Below are 13,651 nucleotides of genomic sequence, written 5' to 3'. Positions count from 1 at the left end.
CATGCAAACTCCGCACAGACAGTTGCCCCAGGCAGGAATTGAACCCTGGTTCCTGTTGAGGCAGCATTGCTAACCACTGAGCCACCGTGCCACCCGTTTACATGCCATTGTCATAATATACCACACCCCACATACCCTGTACCACAGTTAACCACACTCTGCTATAAAATATCCCCAGAATGTAACACACCAATACCCCAGTTTACTGTGCCCACAAAATGTACTACACAGCAATACGCTGTTCCCCAAAAGCATACCACACCCCATATACTCTATTTCCAAACTGTAACATGGCCCATATATCCTGTCCCCATTGTGTTAGACATCCCATATACCCTCTCCCCACAGCATAGCATGTTCCCATATACCTTTGTTACCTCAATGCACTACACTGAAATATATTCTCTCCCTCCAGTGTAAGATACTTTAATATATCCTGTTCCTCAATCTACTACAACCCAATATTCTCTGCCAGATGAATGAACCAGACTGTGGTGGCTTTAACGGAAAATATCTGGTGCTATGATTTGATGATACTTTCTCCTCTAGATCCGAGGGGGAAAGCTGATGATCTCAAACACTAGAAAAGCTGATGCTGGTATGTACGTCTGTGTGGCTACCAACATGGTGGGCGAAAGGGACAGTGAGCCTGCAGACTTGGTTGTATTCGGTAAGTAAATGTTTTGTGAATCTCCTTTTATTTTGCCTTCTGTGCATGTGGCTTGTCAGGAATGTGCTTGTAAGCCTCAGGTGACACTGCTTACTCTCCCACGTACACCTCCCATCCTGGATTTCTCCCTTCTCCTCTGGGAGACTTGACTTTGTAGTCCTAAGGATGCCAGTTACCTCATGGTTCTTCATCCAAGTTCATACTTTCATTGTCTGTTCAGTCGTGAGGAATTGCCATACTGATTGGAGAGTTGAGCCGTTTGCAGTCCAGGTTCCCAGCGCCAATGATATTTCCACAATTGCAGGCCTGTCTGGAGTTGTCTTGCCAGTATGCCTCAGTGGTATACTGGGCAGTACCATCCACATCTTGGGAGCTACCATTGACTGAACTGGCCCAGCCACACAAATACTGTGGGTACAAGAGCAGGTCAGGGGCTAGGTGTCCTGCAGTGAGTAACTCAGTACTTGGCTCCCCAAAGCCAGTCTCCCATCTGAAGGGCTCAAATGATGGAATCCTCCCCACTTGTCTGGACGGATGCAGCTCCAACTACACGCCTAACACCATTCAAGACAAAACAACCACCTTTGCAGAATACCTCAACTCATAGAATTGGTTCCTATCAAAGATCTAATCACATCAGCTCAGGAGGATGATGGGACTTTGGGTGTGGGTACCTAGCACAACATCATCTGGCAGAGAATATTAGGTTCTAGTAGACTGAGGAACAGGAGATACTGAAGTGTGGTACACTGGAGGGGGAGAATGCGTTTCAGGATAGTGCATTGAGGTGACCGAGATATATTGGAAATGGTATGCTGTGGGGAGAGGATATATGGGTTATCTACTCCAATGGGGACAAGATATATGGGGTGTTTTACAGTGTGGGAACAGTATATATGGGGTGTGGTATCCTTTTGGGGAATAGTGTATATCTATTTAATACACTTTGTGGGCATGGTAAATTGGGGTATTGAACACTAAGCCATAGGGTGCAAGTGGTGTATGACAGTCTGGAGACATGATATATTGGGGTATATTAGAACTTTGGGTGTGGAGATATTGTAGGATAGCATGACTACAGCAAAAGTGTCAGACAGATGCCCAGTGACTCAAGCTGCTCAGTTCATCTGGTGTGAAAGTAAACTGTCTCGATCCAAGCTTGATTCCATGGGTGGGTAACCTCATTTGACATACTGGCAGAACATTGAATTATTCTTCCTTCCATATAAAATAGGAGCAGAATCAGACCACTGAGCCTCTCTGCTACTCAACATGATCAAGGCTGATGCGTTTTGTGTTTCAAATTGCACTTTCCCATCTTCCCCCTCCTCCACCTGCCTCCCACCTCCCACATTCACCCAAACAGAAGAACCCTCAATCCCCTGCCTAAGAAGAAAAACCTATCCATCTGTCTTTCAAATGATTCGACTTTCTCCACCTTCCGAGGCAGAGAGTTCCAAGTTGAGCAACACTTTGAGAGAGAAAAAGACTCCTCATCTTTCAAGAAAGTGTCACACCTAATTTTCGAACAGTGCCACTTAGTTCACTGAACATTAAGCTGAAGTGTAGAATTTTGTACCTTTTTGCCCACTCCTAAACTTCTGCCTTCTAACAGAACATAAGCTCTTACTACCTAGTCAGACAAACGCTGCTATAAGAAACAAAATAAGTCAGAAAAGGATCTGCCTTGTCAATGTTCGAACTGCTCATGAACAGTCAGCATGTACTTATTATGTCATTATCAGCTCCTTGTGAAACACCAAGTAAGAATGCACCGAGACAGTAACTGGTGAGAGTGACAGATTGAGATGCAAGTTCTGGGGAATTGGGTCCACTCATAACTTTAGGGCAGAACTTTATCTTTAGCATCGTGACCTCAGATTGAATGGCCTTTGCATTCTCATCTGTGTAGGAAATAGTCATTTGACAGTGATTTTCTTCAAATTGGCCACTTCAGCATAATAGGTAGGCTCTTGAGTCTAGAGGGCTAACAGGAATTTCACTCAACAGAGGAGCAACAGTCTGTGGCTCAGAGGAGAGGGAGAGAGAGAGGGCACCCCCATTTTCAAAATTCAAATTAGACAGTGGCCTAAAGGGGCTGGGTCCATGTAGAAGGAGAACCTTCCACAGGACAGCCTGTGGCTCGACATTCATGGTGGGTCTAAAACCTGTCTGAACCTTTTGATTTCATCCATTCCCTACCTCATGTGTTTCTGAAAACACCTCTAGACAGTCATTCTCGTATATGATGCTTCAGTGTGTGTGTGTACCCCCTGCCAAAGAAATGGCCTGGTGCAGGACAGTGCTGGAGAATGAGCATACCAGCACACATTGCCTAATAGTCTCAATACCTGTCTCCATATGTGGAGGTAAAAATCCATTCCCTGAGCTTCTTGCATTGGCATCATAAATGTGTTGTTCGAATAAGCCCTAGAAGCCCACAGTCTGTAGCTCTATGCTGTGAGTTCTTTGGCCCCTGTGCGCCTGTTGCCTTTTTGTATGGAGCTCTGTGCTGCTTATGTACAGGTTTTCATTCTTCCCTCACTAATCCGACAGAGCGGCCCACCTTCATCAGGCGTCCAATAAATCAAGTGGTCCTGGCAGACGACACGGTGGATTTTCACTGCGAGGTGCATGGGGACCCAGTTCCAACCACTCGTTGGCGCAAGGAAGAGGGAGAGCTGCCACGTGGAAGGTGATAAACTCAAATATTATGGAGCCTTATATAATATCATATTGTTCCCAGTCAAAAGATGTTCAGTCCTCAAGGGATTGAAGTTGGTGCTGATTGCATGTAAAGTCAGTTTTGTTCATGGAGGTTTCATATCATTTTCTTCATTCTCATGAGCAGAGTGGCTACCATTCCAATATTTAGTGGGCTTACCTCATTGGTCTTAAAGCCTGTTGGATAGAGCTACAAGCCATTAATGTGGCTCTGCTGGTTTCATTGGTAAATGCTGAACCACAGAGAGTCAGATTTCATCTCTTCCCAGTGCTGGTCACCTCCCCTCTAGTGGAAAGGATGTGGCAAATTGGTTCATTATGGAGACAGCTGTAAGCAAATCAGGAAAGATTCTCAGTCCTGACCACTGTGCAGTGACCTCCCTGCTGGAGTACAGATGTCAAATTCGGGGTCTACCAATGCCCTCTACACCCATGTTCATTGATGCCTATTGTTCGAGCTAAATACCTGAAGGATGCCCAAGAGGTGCTGGCATATGGGCGTCCGTACTCCAACATTAAACACACACATTTGAGACCGGAAGTAGAGGAGGCAAAAGAATTGGGGAAAGTGAGAAATAATGGGATAATTTAGATTTAGGATGTCACTCATTTCTTAGGATGTAATCAGCCACATCAGTCAATGGAAATAAAGGATTGGGAAAGCTGTAAAATTTGAGCATCAGTTCAGGAAGGTCCATTTCATACACTCACACAAACCCAAAATTAGCCCAGTTCCAGGTTTGGAAATTGTGCAGTTCATTTAATTTTGCACCAAGTTACACAGGATGCAGCCAAGAAATTGCTTTCTGTCTCCCGCAGGTTTGAGATTCAGGCTGACAACAGCCTACGGCTTGCACGGGTTGGCAGTGAGGATGAAGGAACGTACACCTGTATTGCAGAAAACAGTGTGGGTAAAGTTGAGTTCTCGGGCACTCTGACTGTTCACGGTAAGGAGCCCTTGAGTTGAAACCTTTTTGAACTGAAGGCTAGTGCATTCAGAGAATGCGCTTCCTTCGTGAAATGTTCTATTCATCAAGTGTGATGTTCTGATCTGAGAATGTGTTTGATGGAGTGAGTCAATGAACTGACATTCCCAGTGGATAGCAGAATCGCAGAGAAAAGGATTGTGAAAATTTAAAGCATATTTGATGCAGGTTTAACTTGAGAGTCAATGAATGTCAAGTAATGTTTCTGTATCTGGAGAGTTTGTCTCTTGATTTATGAGCCCTGGCATTGTGTCAAGCTGCTGGTTTGACCATTTAATAGGCCATCTCATTGGCGTCTAATCTATCGTTGTCAAATTTTCCAAGGTCCAGTGGGAATCACGAAGTGACCGTCATTCACTCCCCTGGGCAAGGGAGCAGGAAACATTCTTCTCTTACTTAGTCCTCACTGGAGATTGTGCTGGATTGGATATCCCATTAAGCTCAATTGTGAAAAAGAAATCATCCTTCCTAATTTATATTTTTGAATGAAGGTAGAATGCGGAGTACCTTCCAATGGTTACAATAATTGAATACTGCTTTTCTTGCTCCATGAGTTTAGTTGAATTTTTCAGGGCTAGTTAGATGTGAAAGTTGCTTTGTGCCGAATGATTGTTGCTGTAAATAGAAAAGCTCTTCTGGTGCATGGCAGGAGTCTGCATCTCTCAAAACGGTTCGGTTTGATTCACCTGTCAGGTCAGAACTAAACAAAACGTCCCTTCCAGTTTAATGGCCTTCTGTGAGGAAGCAATGTCAAAGTGCTCCATTTCATTCATTTTCATCTGTTGGAGAGCGGAATTCTGCTCCCACTCCAATCAAACCTTAAAATTACCACTGAACCTTTTTGTGCTAAAGTGTGCAATTGTCAGGGATAAAGGGATGCTCCAGTGGTTTTTATCTTTACTGACTGATTGTCACTCACTCACCAGCAGTGCACCACCTATTACCGTGTGCCTGAAGTGAATATCGGAGACAAAAAAAAGGGAAAACTGTCAAGCCAAGTGTTCATTTTTATTACCCGCCTTGGTTGGCCATTTGAACTGGATCGCTTTTTTAAATTAATTTTTCAGACGTAGACATCTGTAGCAAAGCTGGTATTTATTACCCATCCCTAGTTGTCCCCGACGACTTTGGTGAGCTGCATTTTCTCAAATTGTTGTAGACCCTTATGATGAAGGTGCTTCTCCACTGCTGTTTGTTACCAGGTTTTGATCCGCTGGCCAATAAGGAGTAGCAATGTATGTCCCTCAACTCTGAATGGTATGGAATTTTAAGGGGAAACTAAAGATAGTGGTAGTGTTCCCTTGTCCTTCCAGGCAAGAGAGCTCAAGGTTTTGGGAGGTGCTGCCTAGTATTTGAGCATAAGGAAGAGTTGGAGCTTGATTCCTGTTTAACTGGGAACAATGCTGATGTTTAATTATTCCCAAAATGACCATAGCCTTAAGGGCACGGTAGTGTTGGAGTCATGGGAGGAGAGTGTTAAGTACAAGGTTGTGAGTACAAATCCCACCATAATGAGTTTTAAAACTGAATTTGGTAACTCCAATCTTGTGTAGTCCAATATCAGAAATAAATGATCACTGGCTTATTAAAGTCCTTCAAGAAAGGGAAATCTCCATCTCCATATAAACTTATGATGCCAACTGAAGTGGCCTTTCAAAGCCCACCAGCTAATGTGATCTTGTCCTGAGTCAATATAAATCAAATAAGACTACCTGGTGATGTGGTCAGTCAGTATATTTCCCTATGTGTAAGGCAGGTTGATCTGCCTAATCCCAGTAAAGAGTACTATATTGATGTTAGGGTCAGTAAACTGAGGTGGTTATCAACTAACTGGGGTTCCTGTTCCTGATTTACAATTTTGTGTTTTCGGTTTTCACTCATTCTGTTATGAGTGAACGTCGAGGCAGGCTGGATCAGGTGAAAGGGGATATTGCAACAGTCAAACTGTCAAAATGAAACACATTACATTGTGGTTCAACTCTCCCTATAATGCTGATGTGGCTCAATCTTAATATAAACAGAAACAATTGGACAGGAAGTGATCTGTGAACATAGGATTTCTATAAACTGCAGATAAAACTAGCCAATTAATAAGACAGTATAGAACAGGCCAAGAACACACACAATTGGTAATTCACTATGAAGATCATAGTCATAGAGATGTATAGCACAGAAACAGACCCTTCGGTCCAACTTGCCTATGCTGACCAGATATCCTAACCCAATCTAGTCCCACTTTCCAGCACCTGGCCCATATCCCTCTGACCCCTTCCTATTCATATTTCTATCCAGATGCCTCTTAAATGTTGCAATTGTACCAGCCACCATCACTTCCTCTGGCAGCTCATTCCATAAAAGTATCACCCTCCACCTGAAAAAGTTGCCCCTTGGGTCTCTTTCAAATCTTTCCCCTCTCACCCTAGACCTATGCCCTCTAGTTCTGGACTCCCTGACCCCAGGGAAAAGACTTTGTCTATTTATCCTATCCATGCCCCTCATAATTTTGTAAACCTCTATAGGGTCACCCCTCAGCCTCCTCCACTCCAGGGAAAACAGTCCCAGTCTGTTCAGCCTCTCCCTATAGCTCAAATCCTCCAACCCTGGCAACATCCTTGCAAATCTTTTCTGAATCCTTTCAAGTTTCACAACGCCCTTCTGATAGGAAGGAGACCAGAATTGCACGCAATATTCCAACAGTGACCCGACCAATGTCCTGTGCACCTGCAACATGACCTCCCAACTCCTATACTCAATTCTTTGACCAATAAGGGAAAACATACCAAACACCACCTTCACTATGCTATCTACCTGCAAATCTACTTTCAAGGAGCTATGAGCCTGTACCCCTAGGTTTCTTTGTTCAGGAATACTCCCTAGGGCCTTACCATTAAGTATATAAGTCCTGCTAAGATTTGGCTTCCCAAAATGCAACACCTCGCATTTATCTAAATTAAACTCCATCTGCCACACCTCAGCCCATTGGACCATCTGATCTAGATCCCGGTGTAATCTGAGGTAACCTCCTTCGCTGTCCATTATACCTCCAATTTTGTTGTCATCAGTAACCTTACTAACAATACCTTTTATGCTCACAACCAAATCATTTATGTAAATGACAAAAAGTGTGGACCCAGCACCGATCCTTGTGGCATTCCACTGGTCACAGGCCTCCAGTCTGAAAAACACCCCTCCACCACCACCTCTGTCTTCTACCTTTTGAGTCAGTTCTGTATCCAAATGGCTAGTTCTCCCTGTATTCCATGAGATCTAACCTTGCTAACCAGTCTCCCATGGGGAACCTTGTTGAACGCCTTACTGAAGTCCATATAGATCATGTCTACCACTCTGCCCTCATCAATCCTCTTTGTTACTTTTTCAAAAAAAAACTCAATCAAGTTCATGAGACATTATATTTCCCATGCACAAAGCCATGATTTAAAAAAACTGCTTTAAATGTGACTATCAAAGTGCAAATCAATAGTTTTCATTTGGCCATTTGTTTGTTGATAAATGGGGTAATAATAACCAGTATGGATAAAACATCTTGAACTTAGTAAAATGTTTCAAAACCCTTCTCAGGAGTGATCGCAGGTAAAATGTTGCACTGTGTCAAAGAAGGAGCTAGCCAATCAGATGGACAAAGGGGCAAGTTTTGCCACAGGAACTCTGATCAGTGATTGAAGTTTGCTTCCAGTTCCTGGTCAGGAATGGCATTGCTAAGTCTACATTTACTCCCTGTGCCTAGTTGCCCTGAAATGGTTTGTTCACACACTTTTGGGTTGTGTGCGAAGCTACTTCAAAGGATGAAATGTTAATCAGAATAGAGTCACATTAGGTCAGATTATAGGGTTTCAGGTTCTGAAAGGACACTGGTGTAACGGTTAAGCTTTTAAGATAACCGCTTTTGAGAAAGTCGTCACTTTTTTTGGAACATTTATTCATATCATTCACAAATTTGCACTGAATTCACTTCTCCAACTTGCTGATTTAACTCCATCAACACAACAGGACCATCCCCATTGAACGCAGCTCAGACCACAGCACTTTGGAGGTGTGCTGGTTTCAGGGAGCTTAAAATAGGTGGTGCACCTCAGACTGAATGACTTACCTAGCTCTAGATTGCTGAAGTAGCTGAATGTCAAGCTTGTGTAAGTTACCATATCTCTGCTCAGCCAGTCACGTTGTGCTTTAGAAGAGAAGCTAATCAGCCAGGGCAAGCAAACACCGAGAATGTGGGGTAAATTTAGCAGGTTTGGCAGCAGAGAGAGAAACTGCATGTGGTATGACTCTTCTTGACAAATTAGTCAGGGTCCTTTACTGCTAATGACTGGCCTGTGACCACTGTTAGAGGGTGCCCACAAGCCGACTTCAAGCTGAGCTTTAATGCCCACCCACTGTTGAATGGTTGTCATCTCCACACTACATTTGAAAGAATTGGGGCTATCTTGGTGGCCATTACAAGTATGATGATTTTGCCTCAATGAAAGTGTTAGAGAAACTGTGACTAAACAGCCAGGAGAAAGTGAGGATTGCAAATGCTGGAGATCAGCACCAAAAGGTCTTCAGAATGAAGAGCTTATGCTCGAAACGTCAACTCTCCTGCTCCTTGGATGCTGCCTGACCAGCTGTGCTTTTCCAGCACCACACTTTTTGACTGTGACTGAACGGCCATCAAGGCTTCCAAATGGATGCAGGAGGTATAGATTTCAATTTGCTTAACAGGTGAACAAATCAGTTTATTTAATTGTGGACTGACTCCAAAAACAGAAAACCAAGGATGTTTTGTTCCCAAACAAATCCAATCTCCAGTAATTTGTGAACTCTTCCGTTGAGGTGGCCTTCTCTAAAATGTTCTTGAGCAAAGATTTTTGATTTCCTTGTCTCAAAGTCCTGGTGTTCACTGTTCCAGCAAACCCTCTCAGCTGAGGAATTCAGGAAGCTGTGCATAGTTCAGTCAACCCATGCTCTTTCCCCATAATACAGCAGTTAAGGGTAAGGTTCATAGGGAGCAACAAATGCTAAATTCAATTCTGGTGTACAAGACCTGCACTTATTGTAACTACAAACCAGGGCAAAGTCAGTCAGAAAACTTCAGAATCAATTACTAGCCTCCACTATCTATCTGGGTTAGATGGGGAACAGATAAGGTTCAGCTTTTTAGCTTTGGTTTAAAGTCCTGGAGCTCCCTCCCTTAACAACACTGTGGAGGTACCTATACCAAATGGACTACAGCGGTTCAAGAAGGCAGCTCACCACCACCTTCTGAAGGGAAGCTAGAGATGGACAATAAACGCTGGTCCAGCCAGCAATGTCCACAATCCAAATGAAGAAGAGCCCTTTAAGATCTGGCACCACTGACTGTCTGAGCTCAGGCTTGGAACCGGTGAACCAAACCCCAGCAAAAAGAATGACTTCCTGCAAGAAGGGGACAAAATGATACCAACAAATCTAAATCAAGAAGCATCCTTTCTTTCAAATGGGTGTGGCTCAACAGAGGTCAAACACCATCTCACATCTACAGTTTCCTGTTTCATTTCATGCACACCATCTGGGAATGATGGCAATTTTTAAATCATTTCTCCACACTTGTGATGTTATAAAAGCATAAATTTGCTAGATTATTATTTTAAGCGGCGAGTTATGAATAGAATGTGTCACAGGCAGCAATGAGGTTGTGATAAATGTCTTCGTGCAATGAGGCCGACTCAATTACTCATGAACGTGGAGACACAAGTGAATTAAACGCAGTCTGATTTGAGGAGATATTCATCACATCTCACTGCTGCCCTGACACATCCTTTCTGTATTTGTAAAAGAAAATGATGACACATTTTAAAGCACTGGGAATGTGGCAGTGAGTAGTTGAAAAGTGATGGCAATTAAATCCTAACAATTACTTTGCATTTTGCTTCATGCTCAATACATGGGTCAAGTGATTTGATGCAGCATTTTCAGTTATTACACTTAAGTGATCTGCTGGTAAATGTGTAAAAAGTCCTGGAAGCAGTAATTTGAGTGGATTTATTTGGAATGAACTGCCGGGATAACTATTCACTTGCTACGGCAAATCACTTGTCCCTTATCAATAGCAAAATTTAACGTTTCTTGCTGTTCTCCATGTTTAAACCAACATTAATGCTGTTCATTTGTGTATGAGTTCATTCATGAATTTTCCTTAACATCTCATGTATGCTTTTTATTTTTTTCTTTGTTTCAGTTGGTCCATTCAGTAAGTATCCATTTCACCTCATTTACTTACTGGTGCATGTTGGGTTAGGTGGAGGTGAAGATTGAATGGCTTTAATCAGAGGCATGTCCTAATCTTTAGACTGAACCTTCATCCAATAAAACAGCAATTGTGGGTGAAGGGTCCATGCACCAGGTCTTTAATACACAGAATGTCAAGGTCCAATTCTCTGGACGATATTTCATTTTCTCATAATCTCATCCACGTACTGGGACTGAGCAATGATTCTTGCCACCTCGAAACAACCATTAATTCATTGTGTCACTTGTTGATGATGTCATGGAGTCTGCTGCTGTGCTCCAAAGTGCATGGAAGGCTAGAGATGTTAACATTGGTGCCTTTCCAGTTAAAATTAATTATTTTTAAAAAATGCTTACAATGAAAGATTTGAATATGAAATAAATTTCCAAACAATTAATGTACCTCGGCCAGCAAGAAGGCTTATGACATCATCATCTGTGGATAGAAACCTGTATAAGAGCTCTCAGATAATGGTAAATATAGGACTGAGCAACACAACATTAAAATTTGATTTTAACATTTGGATTATTAACATTAATAATTTGGATAGTGAAGTACTATCAAGAGTTAGTTTGACTGGAAGTGCTACTGTATGTTGTGTAGAAACAATTGATATCCCGAGCAATATTCTTCTAGATGATATATTTGAAGAAGAACATTGATTCCATAGGGTTTACAATGGACCTGTGGCTATGTCCCTAGTTTTCTTGTTTGGGATATTGCAGAATTCAGGGTTGCCAAATGTAGACTGATAGGGCAGGATTTAGCTCAAATGTTGTGTCCTCCCAACAGCAGCTTCTGGTCAAACACCATTTGGTATGCACTTTTTAATTACAGACATGAAGAATAGACCTTCAATGAGGGATTGCAGCACTCTAGTGGCTAGGGAATTATAGCACAGTCAGTACCTTCAGATGAGAGAAAATTGAGAGGGGGAGGAAAATGAGGAATGGGTCACTCCAGTCCTGCCAAAAAGACCAATTGGGGTATTTCATCACTAGATTATTAGTTTGCATTGAATAATGCTCAAAACTCTTTTAAAACACACGTCTTATTGCTGCTACAGAGAGAGCGCATTCCCGAAATGTAATGTCAACCAAGCACGCACAGAACATTTATCGGGATGGTCCCTCTTGGAATCAGTCTGGGATGGATGCAAAATAAACTGACACATTATCAGTCTAGCATCTAAACTCAGGAAGGAAACACACTGCACTGGGGAAAAGGAGATTAAACATTTCAAGTTAGAAAACCACGTACAGAGGATTCTAGTAAAGAAAAGATCCTGGCTCACTGAATAGTTTGTTTGATAGGAAGAAATCTGATGGTGAAAAGATCAAGGGTACAGTAGATAAAAGCTTGCAAATGCTGGAAATCTGAAACAAAATGATAAATGACATAGGTACACACTGGTGCTGTCAAGAATATGTAAAGAAGGAGACAGTCTTAACATTTGGGTATAACACTTTGACAGAAGTCATTCTTTATCTTCACAGATCATGGCAGACATTCTGGTGTTTTTTCAGCACTTTCTATCTTTGTTTCAAAATCATGGCTGTTAATCTAGCAATATCTTCTTACAATCAATATTAGATTTCCAGCAACATCATCTGACCCCATTTGACCTACCAGAGCAGTGTCAAAGCAGTGTGTTCAAAGCATCCAGTTAATACCTTTGACTTTAATCAGGCTTTATGGTACAGTGTCAAATTCTCAACTTGGTACAACAGAGTCCAATCCCAATCGCATCTCACTCGAGGACTGAAGAATGAGTGATGGAGTTAGGTTGGGTGAGCTGTTCTGGGAAAGAGTGAATTTTATTTGAGGATGGGGAGTTTTTAAACCGTATCATTAAAGCGTGCTTTCTGATGACATGACTGAAGAGCAATGGTGAGGGATGGATCTAAAAATAAATTAACATCTTGATGGAGGAATCTTTAATCCCTGCAAAGAGTTATCCAAACAAAGAGTAGGAGGAGAGAAGCTTACCTGAAAACTGTTCTCATTCTATTTTTGAATCTTGAAGTGTTCTACCAGGAAATGGAGAAGAACACTGTTCAAATCATTTTATTGTATTTGAATTATATTTGGGGTGGCACAGTAGCTCAGTGGTTAGTACTGCTGCCTCACAGCACCAGGGAGCCGGGATCGATTCGCGCCTCGAGCAACTGTGTGGAGTTTGCACATTCTCCCCTTGTCTGCGTGGGTTTCCTCCGACAATCCAAAAATGTGCAGGTCAGGTGAATTGGCTATGCTAAATTGTCAAGTTAGGGCAAATACATGATAGGGGAATGGGTCTGGGTGGGTTACTCTTTGGAGGGTCGGTGTGGACTTGTTGGGCCAAAGGGCCTGTTTCCATACTGGAGGTAAGCTAATCTAATCTAATTCTAGTGATAATCAGCTGTGTTTGATGGTAATATTGAGGAAACATCTACAATGTCTTTGCCCGATTTACGAAGGTAGCGTGTATTGATATTAAGAGTTTTCATAGGTATGCGTCATTTATATCTAAGTTTCTTTTTCAAAGAAGATTGAGGTACACATCAGAAGTGACAGTATATCTCCAAATTCAAGTTTGAATCTGCAGCCATCAAATATGGAAAATTGCTCATTTAGGATCAAATCATAAATATTTAAAACCTAAAACTAAGACATAATGTTAAACTTTTATATGTTATGGATTGCACCTCAAGGAGGTCTTGCAATGCAGTGTTAGTGTTCCAACTCTGAGCCCGAAAAACTTTAGCATCTTTAAGCATGGAAGATATGTCTGTAACATGGTCAAGTAGATTGATTGTCAGCCTGTAAATTTTCCCAATATACATGATGGCAGGCTCTGAGGGTGGGAGAATTTGCTGGTCAGTCATCCTGCAGAAGGAAATGACAAACCATTCCAGTGTTTTGCTAAACATAGTTATGGACCTATCCATGGAAGTCCATAGTTGCTATTGCCCTCCTGAGGGATGGTACCTAAAGAACGCACTTATGCCTCAGCTCGAGTAT

At 42.2% G+C, this 13,651-nt stretch overlaps 1 protein-coding gene across 4 annotated transcripts in view; it reads left to right on the top strand.

Annotated features, from left to right (window-relative positions):
• The window catches only part of robo3 (roundabout, axon guidance receptor, homolog 3 (Drosophila)), a 578,410-nt gene that overhangs the window by 398,301 nt on the left and 166,458 nt on the right, over nucleotides 1-13,651 (top strand). For all 4 annotated transcript variants that reach the window (XM_072593115.1, XM_072593113.1, XM_072593112.1 and 1 more), the window contains exons 4-6: nucleotides 550-670; nucleotides 3,227-3,365; nucleotides 4,214-4,341. In XM_072593115.1, the coding sequence (XP_072449216.1) occupies nucleotides 550-670; nucleotides 3,227-3,365; nucleotides 4,214-4,341 (388 nt within the window). The remainder of the gene's footprint in view (nucleotides 1-549; nucleotides 671-3,226; nucleotides 3,366-4,213; nucleotides 4,342-13,651) is intronic.

This window comes from Chiloscyllium punctatum, chromosome 23 (assembly GCF_047496795.1).
Source record: "Chiloscyllium punctatum isolate Juve2018m chromosome 23, sChiPun1.3, whole genome shotgun sequence".
NCBI lineage: Eukaryota > Metazoa > Chordata > Chondrichthyes > Orectolobiformes > Hemiscylliidae > Chiloscyllium > Chiloscyllium punctatum.
The sequence above is the reverse complement of the archived record's forward strand: the minus strand, read 5'-3'. Positions and strand labels throughout refer to the sequence as shown.